A 14,839-nucleotide genomic window follows, 5' to 3' on the forward strand; every position below is an offset into this window, starting at 1 on the left:
GGCTCTGGCAGTTATTACGGCTCTATGTTATAGTATATAAACTCCCCAGATATTTGCTAAAGTGTAGGCAGAAGAAGTAGATGTAAAGCCACACATGGACACATTCCCACTTCCAATGCAAACAGGAAGTTAAAATACTAAATTGGTCGATATATTTGATCTATTCAATGCAAACAGTCAATAGAGAGATAACTACTGAATGTAATTACATTGAAAGGATCCCAAAATAGAGGGTTTGATTTACTCAAAAAACGTTAATGTCATGACAGTAATTCTGTAGGTTTCTCTTCTTTGCAATGCAGTTCATGGAGGTCCAGCCCAACGATGGCTTCGGCACTCTGCTCCCACAAGAGACTCTGGAGGTTGATCTGATCTTCAGCGCCAACAAGGCCAAGGAGTACAGCTTCCAGCTCCACTGCAAATCAGGAATAAACAGGTTACCTTTCAATCTAACACTGTGCTAGCACCACTGTGTATTGTTTTATGCATGTTATGTATTGTAGTTCAATGTGCCGAGTTTTACTTGAACTTCTTATGTTTATACAAATATTTGTTATTGTATTTATTTTTATTTTATATTTTATTGTACATTTTATTATAACTTCTTATGTTTTTAGAAATATATTAATTACATTTTCAGTTTTATTGCACATTTTTTTGTTTTGTTAATATTTTATTCTATTTTATTACATATTTTATTTGACATTTTACTATAACTTCTTATATGAATATAATCATTTTTATATTAAAAGTTGTTTATCTTTGGTTTATTTGATTTTTTTTATTGTAAATCAAGTATTCTGATTGATTTGATATCATAGATGGATCTGATGATTTATAGACCAATATGTCCCTGATGGCATCAGTTGATGGATATGATTCAGTTCAGCTTATTCAATATGTTTGATCTATATCTCTTATTGTCTTTATCACCAGAGATTTCCCCCTCACTTGCCAGGCAGTGGGGGTCCGCCCTCCGTTGCAGCTCTCCCACTCTCTGGTGCAGTTTGGGGCCACAGCAGTAGGGGACCGCTCCACTGCCATGCTCTACCTGACCAACCATCAAACCAACCATCAAACCATCAATCACCAGAACCAACAACCAGCCCCTCCAGTAACCAAGGACACCATGGCTCCCCCCAGACTGTTCTCCTTCAGCCTGCCCCAGCCTTCAGACCTCAGCATCACCCCCAGCGCGGGCCGCCTGCTGCCTGGAGAGGTGGAGTAACACACCTCTATTGTTTACCTTGATATTAAAGGGGCACGTCACCAATTTTACACACAATCAAAATACTTGATTTATGCCGGGGGAAATTGGGTTTCATTGAAATTGGCAATTTTAGAATAAAACAAATAAAAGATTACAATAATAAAATAAAAAATGATACAAAAATAATATAGATGGAATTTGCAATAAAAAGTTAAAATAAAATAAATGTATTGACATAAGCATACGAAGTTAAAGGGAAATGTCTAATACAAAATAAGTACAAATAAAGATATTTATAAAAACATAAGAAGTTATAGTAAAATCTCCAATACAAAATAGATTTAAATATTTATATTTGATAAATAATTGTTAAATTGCAAGTCTTTTAAAATGTCTTGTGATTCCTTGGAGTTCATGGAAGAGCAATACTACATTTCTGGAATGCCTCTTTAATATGGACTGTGAGAACTTCTATAAACTATCATGTTTTTAGCACTTTTGGGACAGCTGAAGAATATTTTAGTACTAATATTAATTTCCCCCCATCCTGTCCCTGCTGATCTCCAAAGGTTGTGTTTTTCATTTAATCGTTAGCTTCCAAAAAACCGCAATCAAACTGTAGGCTACATAAGATCAGATCAAAATGGAGTTGAGCTTTTGAATGTGATGTCTAATTTTACTATGTAAAGACAAGACACCAAACCTGGGACTGGCAAAAACATGTAATAATCTACAGGATATATGAGGAACGTTTCCAGTTTGACTTCAACAGAACTACAGTGATACAAACTGCCATTACAGCTGCCATTGGCTCACAGATTCCTGTATGGTGTGATGATGCACTCTACTGGACATCTGACAGAAGTGAACATGTGGTTTTTAATTGTGCTACAATATCAATGGCTTTCCTGGACAAAGATTCATTTCAGTATAGGCGTTTTGGAAAAATAAAGATTTTTTTTTTACAATGACCATAAAATGTTTCATTTTGACCTCTTTGCTTGAAGCTCTTTAAAGAGTTTGGTGTCAGCCCCTGTCAAAAATGTGGAGGAGAGGTGTTGGAAGTAACTGAGCAAATCTACACAGCTGCTGTTTAAAGAGGCCTATTATGCTTTTTGGAGTGTGTTATATAGGTTTGTGTGCATGTAAATGGTCTGCAAAGGCTAAAATCCCAAAGTCCCCCCCCCCCTGCCTGATACGCCTCCCTTGAACTCCTTTGTTTACTTCAGTAGTAGTAGGAAGAGCAGACAGTGCTCTGGTGCTCTGGTTTTAGACAGAGGGGGAAAAGAGGTGCTGCAGCACAGGCAGTATGAGAAAAATACTCACTTGATGCTGTATGATGTGCTTTTGTTGTTCTGTTTATGTTTTTTTATGTTTCATGTGGAACCAACTTGAGCAGGTCTCCCTTGAAAAAGAGATCAATGATCTCAATGGGATACACCTGGATAAATAAAGGTTTGAAATGAAATGAAATGAAAATAAAGAGGTTTTTGAACATTAAAGCATGGAGACAGGTCACAGTAGAGGCACAAATTACAAATATGAACCTGAAAATTAGCATGACATGGCTCCTTTAAGATTTCAGTTTATTGTTTTTGGGTTGCGACAGTTCAAAAGTTTCCATCACTAGAGTGGAAGAATGTTGTGTTTATGGAAATAATTGCATTCTATTTTGGTTTTTTTCAACCCAATAACAGTGGCCCAGTGGGAGAAATCCAGTAAATAGTCTGCAATTGGAAAACAGGGATTATCCTCCTCGTTTCACGCTAGAGAAATTCCACAACAGGAGACTCCCCAAAACTCATTTAAACCTCAATTGAGTTATAAGAAGAACAGGCTTAAAATAAAAATCCTCAGTGAGGAAGAAAACTGGTCAAGAAGCTTTATATTCTAAATGTGAGAAACTTGTCATATCACCATCTCTCCTCGCGTAGAGATGCTTGATCCAGGTGACGTTCAGACCCAGACTGTTAGACGAGGACATCAGAGAGGAGGCGCTGCGTCTCTTCCTCCGAGCCAAGCTGCTACGTGAGAAGGAGCTGGAGAGGAGCAGACAAGCTGAACTGGAGGTACACACACACACACACACACACACACACACACACACACACACACACACACACACACACACACACACACACACACACACACACACACACACACACACACCTGCTCCAGTCACCTCCTGCTGGTGTGGGGTCAGGGGCTTTACATGTGAGCACTTCTCGCCCAGTTTACTCTATTTGTCACTTTCCTGAACAAGCTGGTGTTTACACAGAATGTGGAAGCTAACCTCAGTATGAACCCGTCAGCTACTGTGTTTGTGTGTTTCAAGGCTAAAAAGGATCTCCCAGTGGAGACCAGTAAAGGGAAGAAGGCCCCAGTGATTCCAAAGAACAGTAAGGTGTCAGACGTTCCACAGACCGAACTACTAACTGAATTACCAGAACCTGCCGACATACAGCCTGGGTAGGAGGGGTTTTTATTTCTACAAAGACATATTTTGATTCCCTTGATGTCATCAACCTTGCTTGCTTAGTATCACAAATGTACGGTGGCTGACAAGGGCAAACGTGATGCGCACAGATGGGACCGGAGTGCTTGTTGACGTTCGGGGATCATAAAGTTGGCCAACTGTCGTGTCACTGGAAGCCTACCTTAAATGTACCTTTAATTGGCTTGTTTCAATATTATGATTACATGTTTCCTTTCCACTTGTATAACAGTTTTTCTGTAAGCTATCTAACAAAACATTTACAATCATAAAACGTGTACTACAAACATGTGCCAACAGTGACCGTGATTGTTGACCAATTGAATAATCCCCAAATGTCAACAAGTGCTCTAATCCCAGTCCCATCACTTTTGAGTTTCCCCGTTTGCGTTGTGTTTTGAGCTTCTTGGAGCATTTTCTATTTGCAGTATTTAGTGTTTGCAGCGTTTCTTTTATGCAGCGCTTTTAGTAAACGCTGTGCATGTTCTGTGACGATGTTTCTTCTATATTTGCATGTGATTTGCCACATTTGTGTTTAGATATTTACATCGTTTTTGAAAGTACAGCGCGTTTACCCTAATGTAAGTGTTTTGGACCGCTGTAGCACGGGTCTGTACAATTGACCTTGAAAAACCCAGTTTTCTGGACAGAAAGGCCAGCAAAGCAAATATTCATAAATAAATATTCATGAATCAAATTTCAAAGAGTAGTACTGCCAAAAGAGAATAAATTGTTATCCGGGATACATCTCCTTGAAAGCTCCTTTCACAGGGAAGAAGGCTGAACCCAATTCACAACAAACCTGAAACACAAAGCGTTCCCTGTTTTTCCAACGCTTTCATCAGTATTCCCATTTATTTTGACTCGCAGTGATCACACCATATAGAGTATTATCTCAACAGAACTGGCAGACTTGATGAAATAAAGAGTTGTTTCCTACCAGGTCAGAGCATTTTGAGGAGGCCAGGGCGTCTCTGCTGTACTCCTTCACCCAGCGCTACAGCGAGCACACCGTCTCCTGCTTCGTGTCGGACGGGGATCCTCCGGAGGAAGATCTGCAGGCCCAGCCGGCGTGGAGGTAATGCTGAGTCAGCTTCTACAGAGCTGTGGACACACTGTGGACCCTGTCACAATGTAGTCGTGTTGTTGGCAAACATTTCGTTTCGCAATATCTTATATCTGTTTCCATCGAGTGCTGGGTGATTTTCATTCAGAACAGATCAGTTTTGATCCTAAAACCTAAATATGAGACCTCCATTTTAATCCACAAACTCCTTTTCTCTACCTGCACTACCATTTGTTTGCCTTAGATTTTGATTCATGCTGTAAATAAGGTCTGCTGTTTGACCAAAGTAACATATCTCTACCAAGCCTATACCAAGCTACTATACAGCAACCAACGTAAGAATGCATAAACCCATCTGGGACAAAAAGACACAGGCTTAATAAAGAAGAACTAGGAATAAAAGCATTCATGTTTTTTCCTTGTGAGTTTTAATTTCTCTAACTACAAACTGAGTATTAACATTCTAAGAGTACAATTTTAACCAAATAAAGGCAGGAGAGTTATCTTACCTAACTTGCTATCTCTAACTTTCCAAGTCATACTGTACACACAAGAGAGAAAAAAAATGTATATCAGTATTCGTGGTAAAATGTTTTTAGCATGAGCACACTTTACTTGAGTATTTTCATTTTATACTACTTTGTACTTTTACTCCGCTACAATTCAGAGGTAAATGGTTTTCTTTTACTCCACTACATTTACTTAATATCTTTTAGTATTAATTACTTTACAGATTTGGATTAATAATGTGAAATATAATCAAGTATTAATTCAGACTTTAGTTCCACCTGGAGTAAATTCACCATCTACCCTGCAGTATTCAAAGTCATTCAAACTAGCTGCACCTGTACCAGCTTTGATAACACGTAATGCAACAATAATTATAAAACACATCATATATATTATTCTGAAATGGACCAATCTGCAGAATGAGTACTTTAAGTATATTTAGATGGCAATACTTTTTACTTGAGGAACATTTTGATTGCAGGACTTATTCTTGTAACAGAGTATTCCTACACTCTGGTACTTATACTTTGACTCAAGTACAAGATCTGAGTACTTCTCCCACCTCTGCTAATATCTCCCCAGCTCCTTCAACACGCTCTACCTGCAGCTGCAGTGTCCCACTGTACAGCCCCCTCTGGTGGTCACATCCAACAACGGGCATAAGAGCATAGACTTCCATCAGGTGGCAGTGGGTGAGTGATTTAAAGTGTTCACACGTGCATCTACCATACAGACATTTTATTTTTCTCATCCTTATCCTTGTGTTTTGTTTGTGTCTTGTGTCCTCAGGAGAAAAAGTGGTCAAGAGGTTTACAGTCCAGAACATTTCAAAGGAATCTTTGGATGTATCCTGATCAAACTAAACCTTTAACACACTACTACAGAAGGAGGAGTCATGTTTTGTAGGGCTAATGCAAAGAGTGTTACAAAATCCCACTTGATGTGTACAGCAGCAGGAAACTAAATAAAACAAAAAAAACGAACTCTGAATTGAAACTGCTGCTGAGGCATTGTCCTATGTCCAGCCAACAATGTCCTTTGTGCATTTCATTTCAATGATCCAAACGTCAAATGACAACTGTTTACCTATCTTGCCCTGCTGCCTTTCTCCAATAAATACAAAATGCTCAAAGCTGCCTTCAAAATAAAAGCATAAACAACTACTTGAATTGAGTTAGAAAATGACACTAAATAAAGGTAAAGAATCCTAAATAGTTTTACCTTTTATAATATTCTATAGATAAGGCATCTTTGTATGTCCTGACTTAATAGTCGAATGAAGCTGGTATTTCTTAACCCTAAACTGGCCCTATACTACTTTGCTCTACACATTATGATATAAATAATATGAACTGTTTGCCACTGTTTTCTTTGACTGTTTCCAAGCTGAGGTCGTCAGTGCTGGATGTCCATGGTCCTTTTTCCCTCCTGAATGCTCTCAGATGCATCAGACCTGGGGAAACACACACTCTGGTGCTGGCCTTCAGTCCATCTCTGGAGAAAAAGGTCTGTTAACTGTGTAGAATAAAATAAAAAAATGTAAACGTTATTTATATAGCTCTCTTTATACCGGACGTATAGTTCAAAATGCTTTACAATAAAGTGAATCAAGCAAAATAAATAAAAACGTTGTAATAAAACCAAGCAAAAGAACATGTTAAAAATAGAAATGAAACAAATGACGTAAAAGAACATAAATAATAATAAATACGAAGGAAGAATGAAAGTTAAAGCAATGATAAATAAAAGTTTTACAATTGTAGTTGAAAATGTTAAATGTTAAATGATTTAATTTAATTAATTAATTAATTATTTGTTTCTTTTAAATCTAGCAGCAGAGGATCTAAGCTTCAGTAATGATTATGAAACAACGATTTAGCAACGAAGGCTTGTTTTAGCAGCAACAACTCCCTATGAGTTACTCCGCTGAGAGGCTGAAACTTGCTCTTCGCTGTGACTAGTTCTGTACAAAAGTCCATAGTCAGTTCATGGTGTTTAATAAAGACACAGAACAAACAATATCCAAACACACGGTCAACAGAAAGTGTCAGAGCAATTCACCCTCTCCTCTTCGTCATACACAAAACCGGCTTCCCACAGGTGACCTAAATACAAATCAACCACACCCATGTGACAATTGCCGGAAGTGATAACCAATAAGAATTAAAAGTGGTGTAAACAGAAATAAAGATGATAATAAGAATAATAAGCAATAGCAAAGCAAGCATTGTGACTCCTACCCCTGTCCTAAACTATTAAGAGCCTTTAAAACCAATGAAAACAACTTGAAAATGAATCCTAAAAGAAGAAGGGAGCCAAAAAGGTTAGCTTATACTGGTTTGATATGCTCTCCATTGACCATGGATTTGAATTGACCACAGACGGCTGGCTGTTTCCTCAAACTTTTCCCACAGTACTTGTTTTTCCTCATTAGTTTTAGCTGTTAGATTTTCCAACGTTATTTAACAACCTTCTACTGTTCTGCAGTTCAGTGAGACTCTGGAGGTGCGTTGCCAGAAGATGACCCTTGAGATGACTCTTCGTGGGGAGGGGGTGCTCCCCGCTGTCACCTGCTCTCACCCTGGAGGTCTCCTGGACCTTGGCTATGTGCTGGAGAAGGAGAGCACCTCGCACGTCCTGAAGGTCAGTCAACACAGTGCTGACAGCAAGATTCTTTTTGTATCAGTAGTTACAGAGAGTTGTTATCGCCCGATTCTTAAGCCTCTTTTTGAAGGAATAGGCAGTGTCGTCGTCCACTGACCCCGGCCAACAAACATGTCACGGTAAAATGTTTTGTTCACACATTCAGAAATGTTCTACTTTTTGGCACATTTTTGTCAAATATTAAGTTTATCCACTCACCAAACTAATTTAATAACCCATTGACTTCAACATAAGGCAACAGGAAGTGCTCCAGTGCTGACTCGTCCAGGGTATTAGCACACATCCAGCTAACAAAAGCTCAGCGTTTTTCTCCCTTTAACATTTTGGAGCTAATCAGTTGGCTAAAAAGCACAATGGCCGCCAGGTAGAGAAGTTTCAGGTGGTGCTGATACTTACAAACACATCTATAATTGACAAAGTATATATATTATACAAAAAGTACAATAGAGTATGTTTTTTTCTGAACATTTTGTGAATGTCTTTACACACTGTGGACATATTTATGTTTAAAAGCCATGAAAAAGTGAATTTCTTCATAATATTGGACCTTTAAAACAATGAACTGTGTAACTGGATTCGGCTGCACTGATTACCCTGATGCTTTTGAGGAGACATGTCTTTAATTCCTGTTTTTCGTGCAGATGCAGAACAGCTCGGCGGTGGCAGTTGTCTTCAGGGTGCAGCTGGCCAGCCTCTGCCCCTCCAGGCCTCCGGGGGGAGCTGATGGTGTAGCCTCACTGCTGAGGGGTTACTCAGGCTCTCAGCTCCAGCCTACTGTGGGTAAGATATATTAACGCTGCACCATTCAACAGGTGACCTGAGACCAGATGTCATTCTCAGATCATTCTAAATCCACTATAGGTTGAGCTGTCATTCATTTTCTGGACGCTTTACCAGAAAATACTTCCTAAATATAATATGGGAAATTGCAGTGGCAGATCAGTGTTAAAGTGGACATATCATGCTATATTTGAACAATATATTGTAGGGCCATACCTATATAAAGTATATAAATATAGTTTTTTTTTCAAAATACCGAACAGATCCTGCATTTTAGCCATGCCTCATTTCGCTCTATTTGCTCTTTCCAGCCCTGTCTTTGCAGGGGCTGATTCTGTGACGTAGCTTTAATGCAAATGAGCTGCAGCTGACCACGCCCCCCTGCAGGAGAGGGGAGCGTGCTTTGAGATCAGCTGCTGGGCTGTCAGAAGAGGGGGAGAAAAAGAGATCTCCGTCCTCCGTGTTTTATTCTTATTTGATTATATAGAGTTATTATTCATTTGTTTTAAAACTCAATAAATAACAAGACCTTTGACCGGCACTTTTCTAATTTTGTCCGGAAGATTTAAACTTTAACGGACATGTTGACCGGCGAAAAAAAATCGAACTGAAACTCTGCCGCACGTTCCCCTCGTTCCTTGGAAGAGGCGGAAAGGTGGGTGTTTGTCATCTGCTGGTGGACTACTACCAGAGAGAATTACAGTGCTTGCCTCGACGGGGAGGGATTGCATTGAATTACAGCAGCAGGAGCAAACGCTTGCCTCAGGCAGGGAGAAAAAGAGGCACAGCGGAGAATAAACAGAAGGGCAACCATTGCAACCATGTGCGGGAAGTCTTCTTCGCTGCTTTTGTGGCAGACTACAGCGCAACTTACAGGCCTGGCATATGTACTACCGCGTCTCCAGCGCTTTCGAGCGGCAATGGCCGGCCGTGGCCCAACCCCACACATTCCCCTGATAGGTGGAGAGTTGGCCATATAGGCGGAGCTCCTCGTTCCTGACGTCAGAGAACTTTCAAATCTGTATCAGTCTGTATCAGATCCGTTGCAGCCCCGTTTTTAGAGATTTGGGTATGGAGGAAAAGAGAGGGTTGTGTTTTTTTGACACTTGGTGAGTTCCCTGGAACACCGGGGACACATATTCATGTATAAAGGACGTACAAAAGTGCATTTTGCATGATAGGTCCCCTTTAAGTGTAATTTTAATAGTTTTTTTAAAGACCCAGAAAGATCTTATAATGGGTCAATCCTAAAATATATACATGTTATTGGTTCCCCTTAACCAACCAGGACTCAAACATTTGGCTACCTTTCCAGCAAAATGTGTTTTCTGCCAGAAATAGAAAATAAAATAAGAGTTCTCATTTGATATCTCAATTACAATGTTTGTTTTAATTTATTTGAAAAGCAGCACTTGTAACCAGGGTTGCAATAAATACTCAGATCCTTTAACAAAGTAAAAGTAGAAACATTATGGTATTAACATACTCAAGATTATAAATAAAGTCCTGAATTATCCAAAAAGTAAATAGTATTTTTATAGAATATTATTATTTTGGCCATTTTTAACACAAAACAAATACTTGTCTTATTATTATTATTATTATAATGTCATACTTTGTTTGTTACTTTTTAAAATACTGTTTATAATAACAAATGACAGTACTACATCACTTCTGTTATATCCTGAGCAGGAACTCAGAACCTTAGCGGGCTGAGTGTGTTCAGCGTTCTGCCAGCAGAGGGCAGCATCGCTCCAGGACAGAGTCAGGACCTCATGGTCAGCTTCCAGCCGGACCACCCGTCTGTCTGCTACTCTGACAGGATGACCGTAGAGCTCAGGAATAAGGTGAGCAGAACACCACACAGAAACACTCCCACCCACAGGACTAAAAACGTGACTCTACGCACTTGAATATCAGCGTTCAGTTTTTATTCTCCAACATACTACCAACATATGTGATTATTCTGTTTTCCCTCTCTCTTGTGCACGCTGTGTAAATACTTTCAATAGTTTTGTAGTTGAAATGTGCTATATAGAAAACGTGACTTACCTTTAAAAGTATGCCATGGTTCGGGCAAAATTATTATTATACGCTGATCACTTTATGACTCTATAATCACTTGATGACATAATACAACCTAACCCTGTATCCTTTCTGTCTCTCAGAGTGTAGTGTGTGTGTTGGATCTGAGGGGGGCAGCCTCTTCACACAACATGTATCTGTGTGGAGGAGACCCTCTGACGGTGCCCATCGAATCCCTCCTCCCTCCACTGATCACCGCTCAACCTCAAATCACAGGTATCCTCCACCTTCTGTTAGAAATTGGAAATTATCCATGCAAAAATGGTCTCAAAGATACTGAAGGCAGCGAAAATACAGACACAGAAACTATAAATATGACTAAGAATGTGTTGTAGTCATTGAAGCTAATCATAAGGAGCTGAGAGAACATGTGCTTGTCAACAGCATCCAGATAATAGGCGCACTTCCTGGATTAGGTCACTGGAAATCCCAAACTAAAACAGTAAATCCAAGTGCTGTTGGAGCATTATGACAGCATCTGTATTTGGAGGAGAGCTTGTGCTTTGCTAGAATTCGTACTGTCATTTTTGTACGGTGATTTTTATGTCACATAATATTTCTCTAGAAGTAAAGTCTAATTTGTTTCCGGATTGGCATTGCTGCAAGTTTAGACCCTCCAGGAAAACGCGATTCTGCGATCGCAGAATTTACCGCATAATCAGCCAAATGGCGCAGATTTTTAAAAGGCCGCATATTTATCAAAAGGCCGCATAATCCCCGCATTTTTCCACACAAAGTTGAGGGGAAAAAAAGTGAACTCGTCTTGACGTGACGTCATCAGCTCGCGCATCACAGAATGTAAACAACACTGTATAGAGTGAACGTGTGGAGCTCACACGATAGAGAAAACACCAAGATGAAAAAATCTAATCCATCTCATTTACTGACGAACATTTCTACTAACGACCGGGCAAAAAGTGGGTGGAAACTATTCTGCACCCCGTGCAACTGTGTGTTGGAGCATAAGAGAAAATCGCCCACAAGACCACTTGATTCATTCAAACATTCGAAAATGCTTCTGCTCCTGGCGGACCAAAAAGCCAAAACAACTCACGTTCACCAAGGCCTCAACATCCAAACCCCTTTCGAGGGTCACAAGAAACTAAGTGAGTAGCTACAAGATTGAAGCTGGCTCAGATAACGAAGATGTAAGACATGAAAACAGAATGAGGTGGATAAGTGTGTGTGTGGTGTGGTGGTGTGGGGGGAGGGATGGTGTGTGTGTGTGAGATAAAATGGCCCCAATTGCTTTACAATAAATACATTTGAAGTGTCTTTAATGAATAGTAAAGGGGTTTAACCGCGTTAGTGGCGGGTTGTGTGTGAGAGAGAATAAATAAGACAGGCCCAATATTTTAAAAAAAATGTTATTCTTTTTCCCGCCATATTATAGCATATTTCGCAACTCCGGCAGTTCACCCACGGCATAAAATCACATAAAACCCCGCATGTTTAATCGCTATTATCAAGGATTTTTGCACGCGTTTTTCTGGAGGGTCTCATGCAAGTGACCAAAATTATGAAGATGTTGTCATCTGCTATTTCTGCAACATTTGTGCCACACTGGCCGAATGTGCCATGTGTGGCACAAACGCTGTACCAAAGAGAATGGGCATCCACACTGCACACATTCTAGACTATTCTCCCCTTTTATTTGTTTTCAAAAACATAAGCATACATCATCCACTTCATGTTTGTCTGAATCGCCCTTGCGCAGGGGCCTCAAAATCTATGCGCCACAGTTTCCCCGTACGGAGCTCTGGCGCTAACAGTTCACGAGCGGGCTCTCTGCCCCTCTAAGAATAGCATGCTATATACCGATAATACTAACATGCTGATGGCCAAATATATATGTAAGTCAACCAACTTACAACAACCACAAAGGCATCTGGAGGCCTGATGTGAAGGTCCTTCAATGCAGCTATTTAAAACAAAGTATTGGACCTTTTGACTTAAAACGCACTGCATATTGAAAGTCAGGGGCTCCCCCAGTCATCCTCAGGGAGCCTTGAAATTGGTACAAGTGGATTCATTTTCCCACCCCATAGGGTTATTACGGTATTAGTCTAACCAAAATGTTGTTTTTGCAACTTGGTCGGTGAAAGTACTATTACCGGTTGGTAAATAGACCTAACTGTCCTCGGTCGTCTGTTGGAGGCAGGTCAGAGGTGATGGAGAAGCCCGCACCATCCCTGTGCTGGTGAGCCTGAGGGCCGGCTAGCAGCGGGGGGGCTATCACCCCCGCTGTTGAGGGAGCTTCAGGTGGGCTCCATCGCTCCACCCAGCCAGCAAGAAGGTACTGATGGCTGCTACATGCTGCATCATGTGTACTGCAGTGCATCATGAGGGGAGTTCATATAAACATTCATAACACTCGATCCAATAACCTGCAGCTGCTGTACGACGACTCTCACAGAATTTATGGTAAAAAGTGGGCTCATACTTCGCAAATGACGAGAATGTATATATTGGATAAGTCCGCATAAACATAGGTATATCTGACATATATGTAGAACTTTAACCTAAAGCGTCACTTTTCTTTCAGCATATTTTCCCTACACCTTAGTCTTCACCATTTCTTTATTTAATCATTAATTGATTCATTATTATTAATACATTATATATTATTATATCCCTGTATGATTCATTTCGTCTATGTTTACCCCGTTGCTGTTGGCTGGCTATGACACCTGAATATCACACGGGGAAAAATGAAGGTCCATCTTATCTTAATAAGAGTCAGGGGTTTCTCTTAAGATCATCCAAACCCCTAAAATATTATAGTGTGGTGTGTGGTGTGGGATGTGTGTGTGTGTGTGTGTGTGTGTGTGTGTGTGGTGGTGTGTGCTGTGTGTGGTGTGTGTGTGTGTGTGTGTGTGTGTGTGTGGTGTGTGTGGTGTGTGTGTGTGTTGGTTGGTGGTGTGTGTTGTGTGGTGTGGTGTTGTGTGTGTGTGTGTGTGTGTGTGTGTGTGTGATGGACTCAACTCTCTGTTGTCCCCCCAGAGTGGTGAGTTTCACTGGGAGCAACGTGGCTCTCTGCAGCAGGCAAGGCTTCACTGTGACGCCCCAGCAAAGGCAGTGGAGACGGCGCCTCACAACGCACCGTCACCATCACGTGTTGAGTTCCCCACAAGTGGATACAAGGTGAGGACAGTTCACCACTTTTAAGAGGGAAACCAACCTTTACAGAGGAGGGTGCAGGTTAAAATTTTAGCATGAATCAGAATCATGTTAAAGACGTGTCTTAGAGTTTTTCTCCTTACGAAGTCTTGTTTTACAGCAAATATTGTCTCTATTATATTCAGTATCTTTATATGGTCAGCTTCGATGCTCTGTTCTAGTCGCCACCAATTGTGGCAGTTCTCCTTAAAAAGATGAGAGAGGCCTGTAATTTTCTCCCTAGTACTAACCTCAATTGGGACGAAATGGGGGGAAAGAATCCAGGAACTCACATTGGTAGGATTTGTGAATGAATTATTGGTAAAATTCCGCGTAAAATTAAGTTTTGGGTCACTGTACAAACAACAAGGATTTCTGGATCTCCGCAGACTCCTGTTCAAACTTCTTCTTTAAGAGCCTCTCGTTCTCCACTGTTAACTGTATTAATGGCCCTGTTTGAACTCGTTCTAATCAGTATAAAAGACACCTGTCCATAACTAATCTTATCACTCCATCATCTATGGCACAAAGATAGATGAGATCTCTGCATCGCAACGTCGACACACCATTCAGTTTAACACACAATGGATCGGAACGACCGAGAGACATGGGTCACCCAGGTACTGGGTAGAGTAGGAACGCCTTCTAGGTCGTGGAGATCCCTGAGTGCATAATAGGGATGGAAGCGAGCTGTTGGTGTTAGTCAGTCCGGCCATAGCATGTAATGTCGTGCGAGACTATATATATTCTGACGGGTTACTGTTAGCCGTCCCTCCGTCCGGCATTAGTATTAGGCATACCACCTCATCTGATGCTGTTCTCTTCAGTGTGCTTTAAGAAGCAGCACTCTTACCTCTGACGGGTGGAGAAG

The 14,839-nt window shown here is 40.5% G+C and overlaps 2 protein-coding genes across 3 annotated transcripts in view; both read left to right on the forward strand.

Moving 5' to 3' along the window:
• LOC104945328 (uncharacterized) overlaps nucleotides 1-13,841 on the forward strand; it is a 39,025-nt gene extending 25,184 nt beyond the window's left edge. Inside the window, exons 4-16 of one of the 2 annotated variants that reach the window (XM_010770986.1) lie at nucleotides 303-436; nucleotides 937-1,219; nucleotides 3,145-3,279; nucleotides 3,546-3,679; nucleotides 4,648-4,782; nucleotides 5,863-5,972; nucleotides 6,070-6,125; nucleotides 6,667-6,786; nucleotides 7,768-7,923; nucleotides 8,586-8,724; nucleotides 10,417-10,571; nucleotides 10,893-11,025; nucleotides 13,813-13,841. In XM_010770986.1, the coding sequence (XP_010769288.1) occupies nucleotides 303-436; nucleotides 937-1,219; nucleotides 3,145-3,279; nucleotides 3,546-3,679; nucleotides 4,648-4,782; nucleotides 5,863-5,972; nucleotides 6,070-6,125; nucleotides 6,667-6,786; nucleotides 7,768-7,923; nucleotides 8,586-8,724; nucleotides 10,417-10,571; nucleotides 10,893-11,025; nucleotides 13,813-13,820 (1,698 nt within the window). In that variant the 3' untranslated portion in view covers nucleotides 13,821-13,841. Of the gene's footprint in view, nucleotides 1-302; nucleotides 437-936; nucleotides 1,220-3,144; nucleotides 3,280-3,545; nucleotides 3,680-4,647; nucleotides 4,783-5,862; nucleotides 5,973-6,069; nucleotides 6,126-6,666; nucleotides 6,787-7,767; nucleotides 7,924-8,585; nucleotides 8,725-10,416; nucleotides 10,572-10,892; nucleotides 11,026-12,970; nucleotides 13,012-13,812 lie in introns of those variants that run through there. The other variant, XM_010770978.1, reaches the window with a different exon arrangement.
• Nucleotides 1-14,839, forward strand: part of LOC104950819 (CUB and sushi domain-containing protein 3-like) — a 109,958-nt gene that overhangs the window by 37,874 nt on the left and 57,245 nt on the right. The gene's annotated exons all lie outside the window — the stretch shown is intronic.

Source organism: Notothenia coriiceps, unplaced genomic scaffold (assembly GCF_000735185.1).
Source record: "Notothenia coriiceps isolate Sejong01 unplaced genomic scaffold, NC01 NC01_scaffold00000339, whole genome shotgun sequence".
In the NCBI taxonomy this organism is placed as follows: Eukaryota; Metazoa; Chordata; class Actinopteri; order Perciformes; family Nototheniidae; genus Notothenia; species Notothenia coriiceps.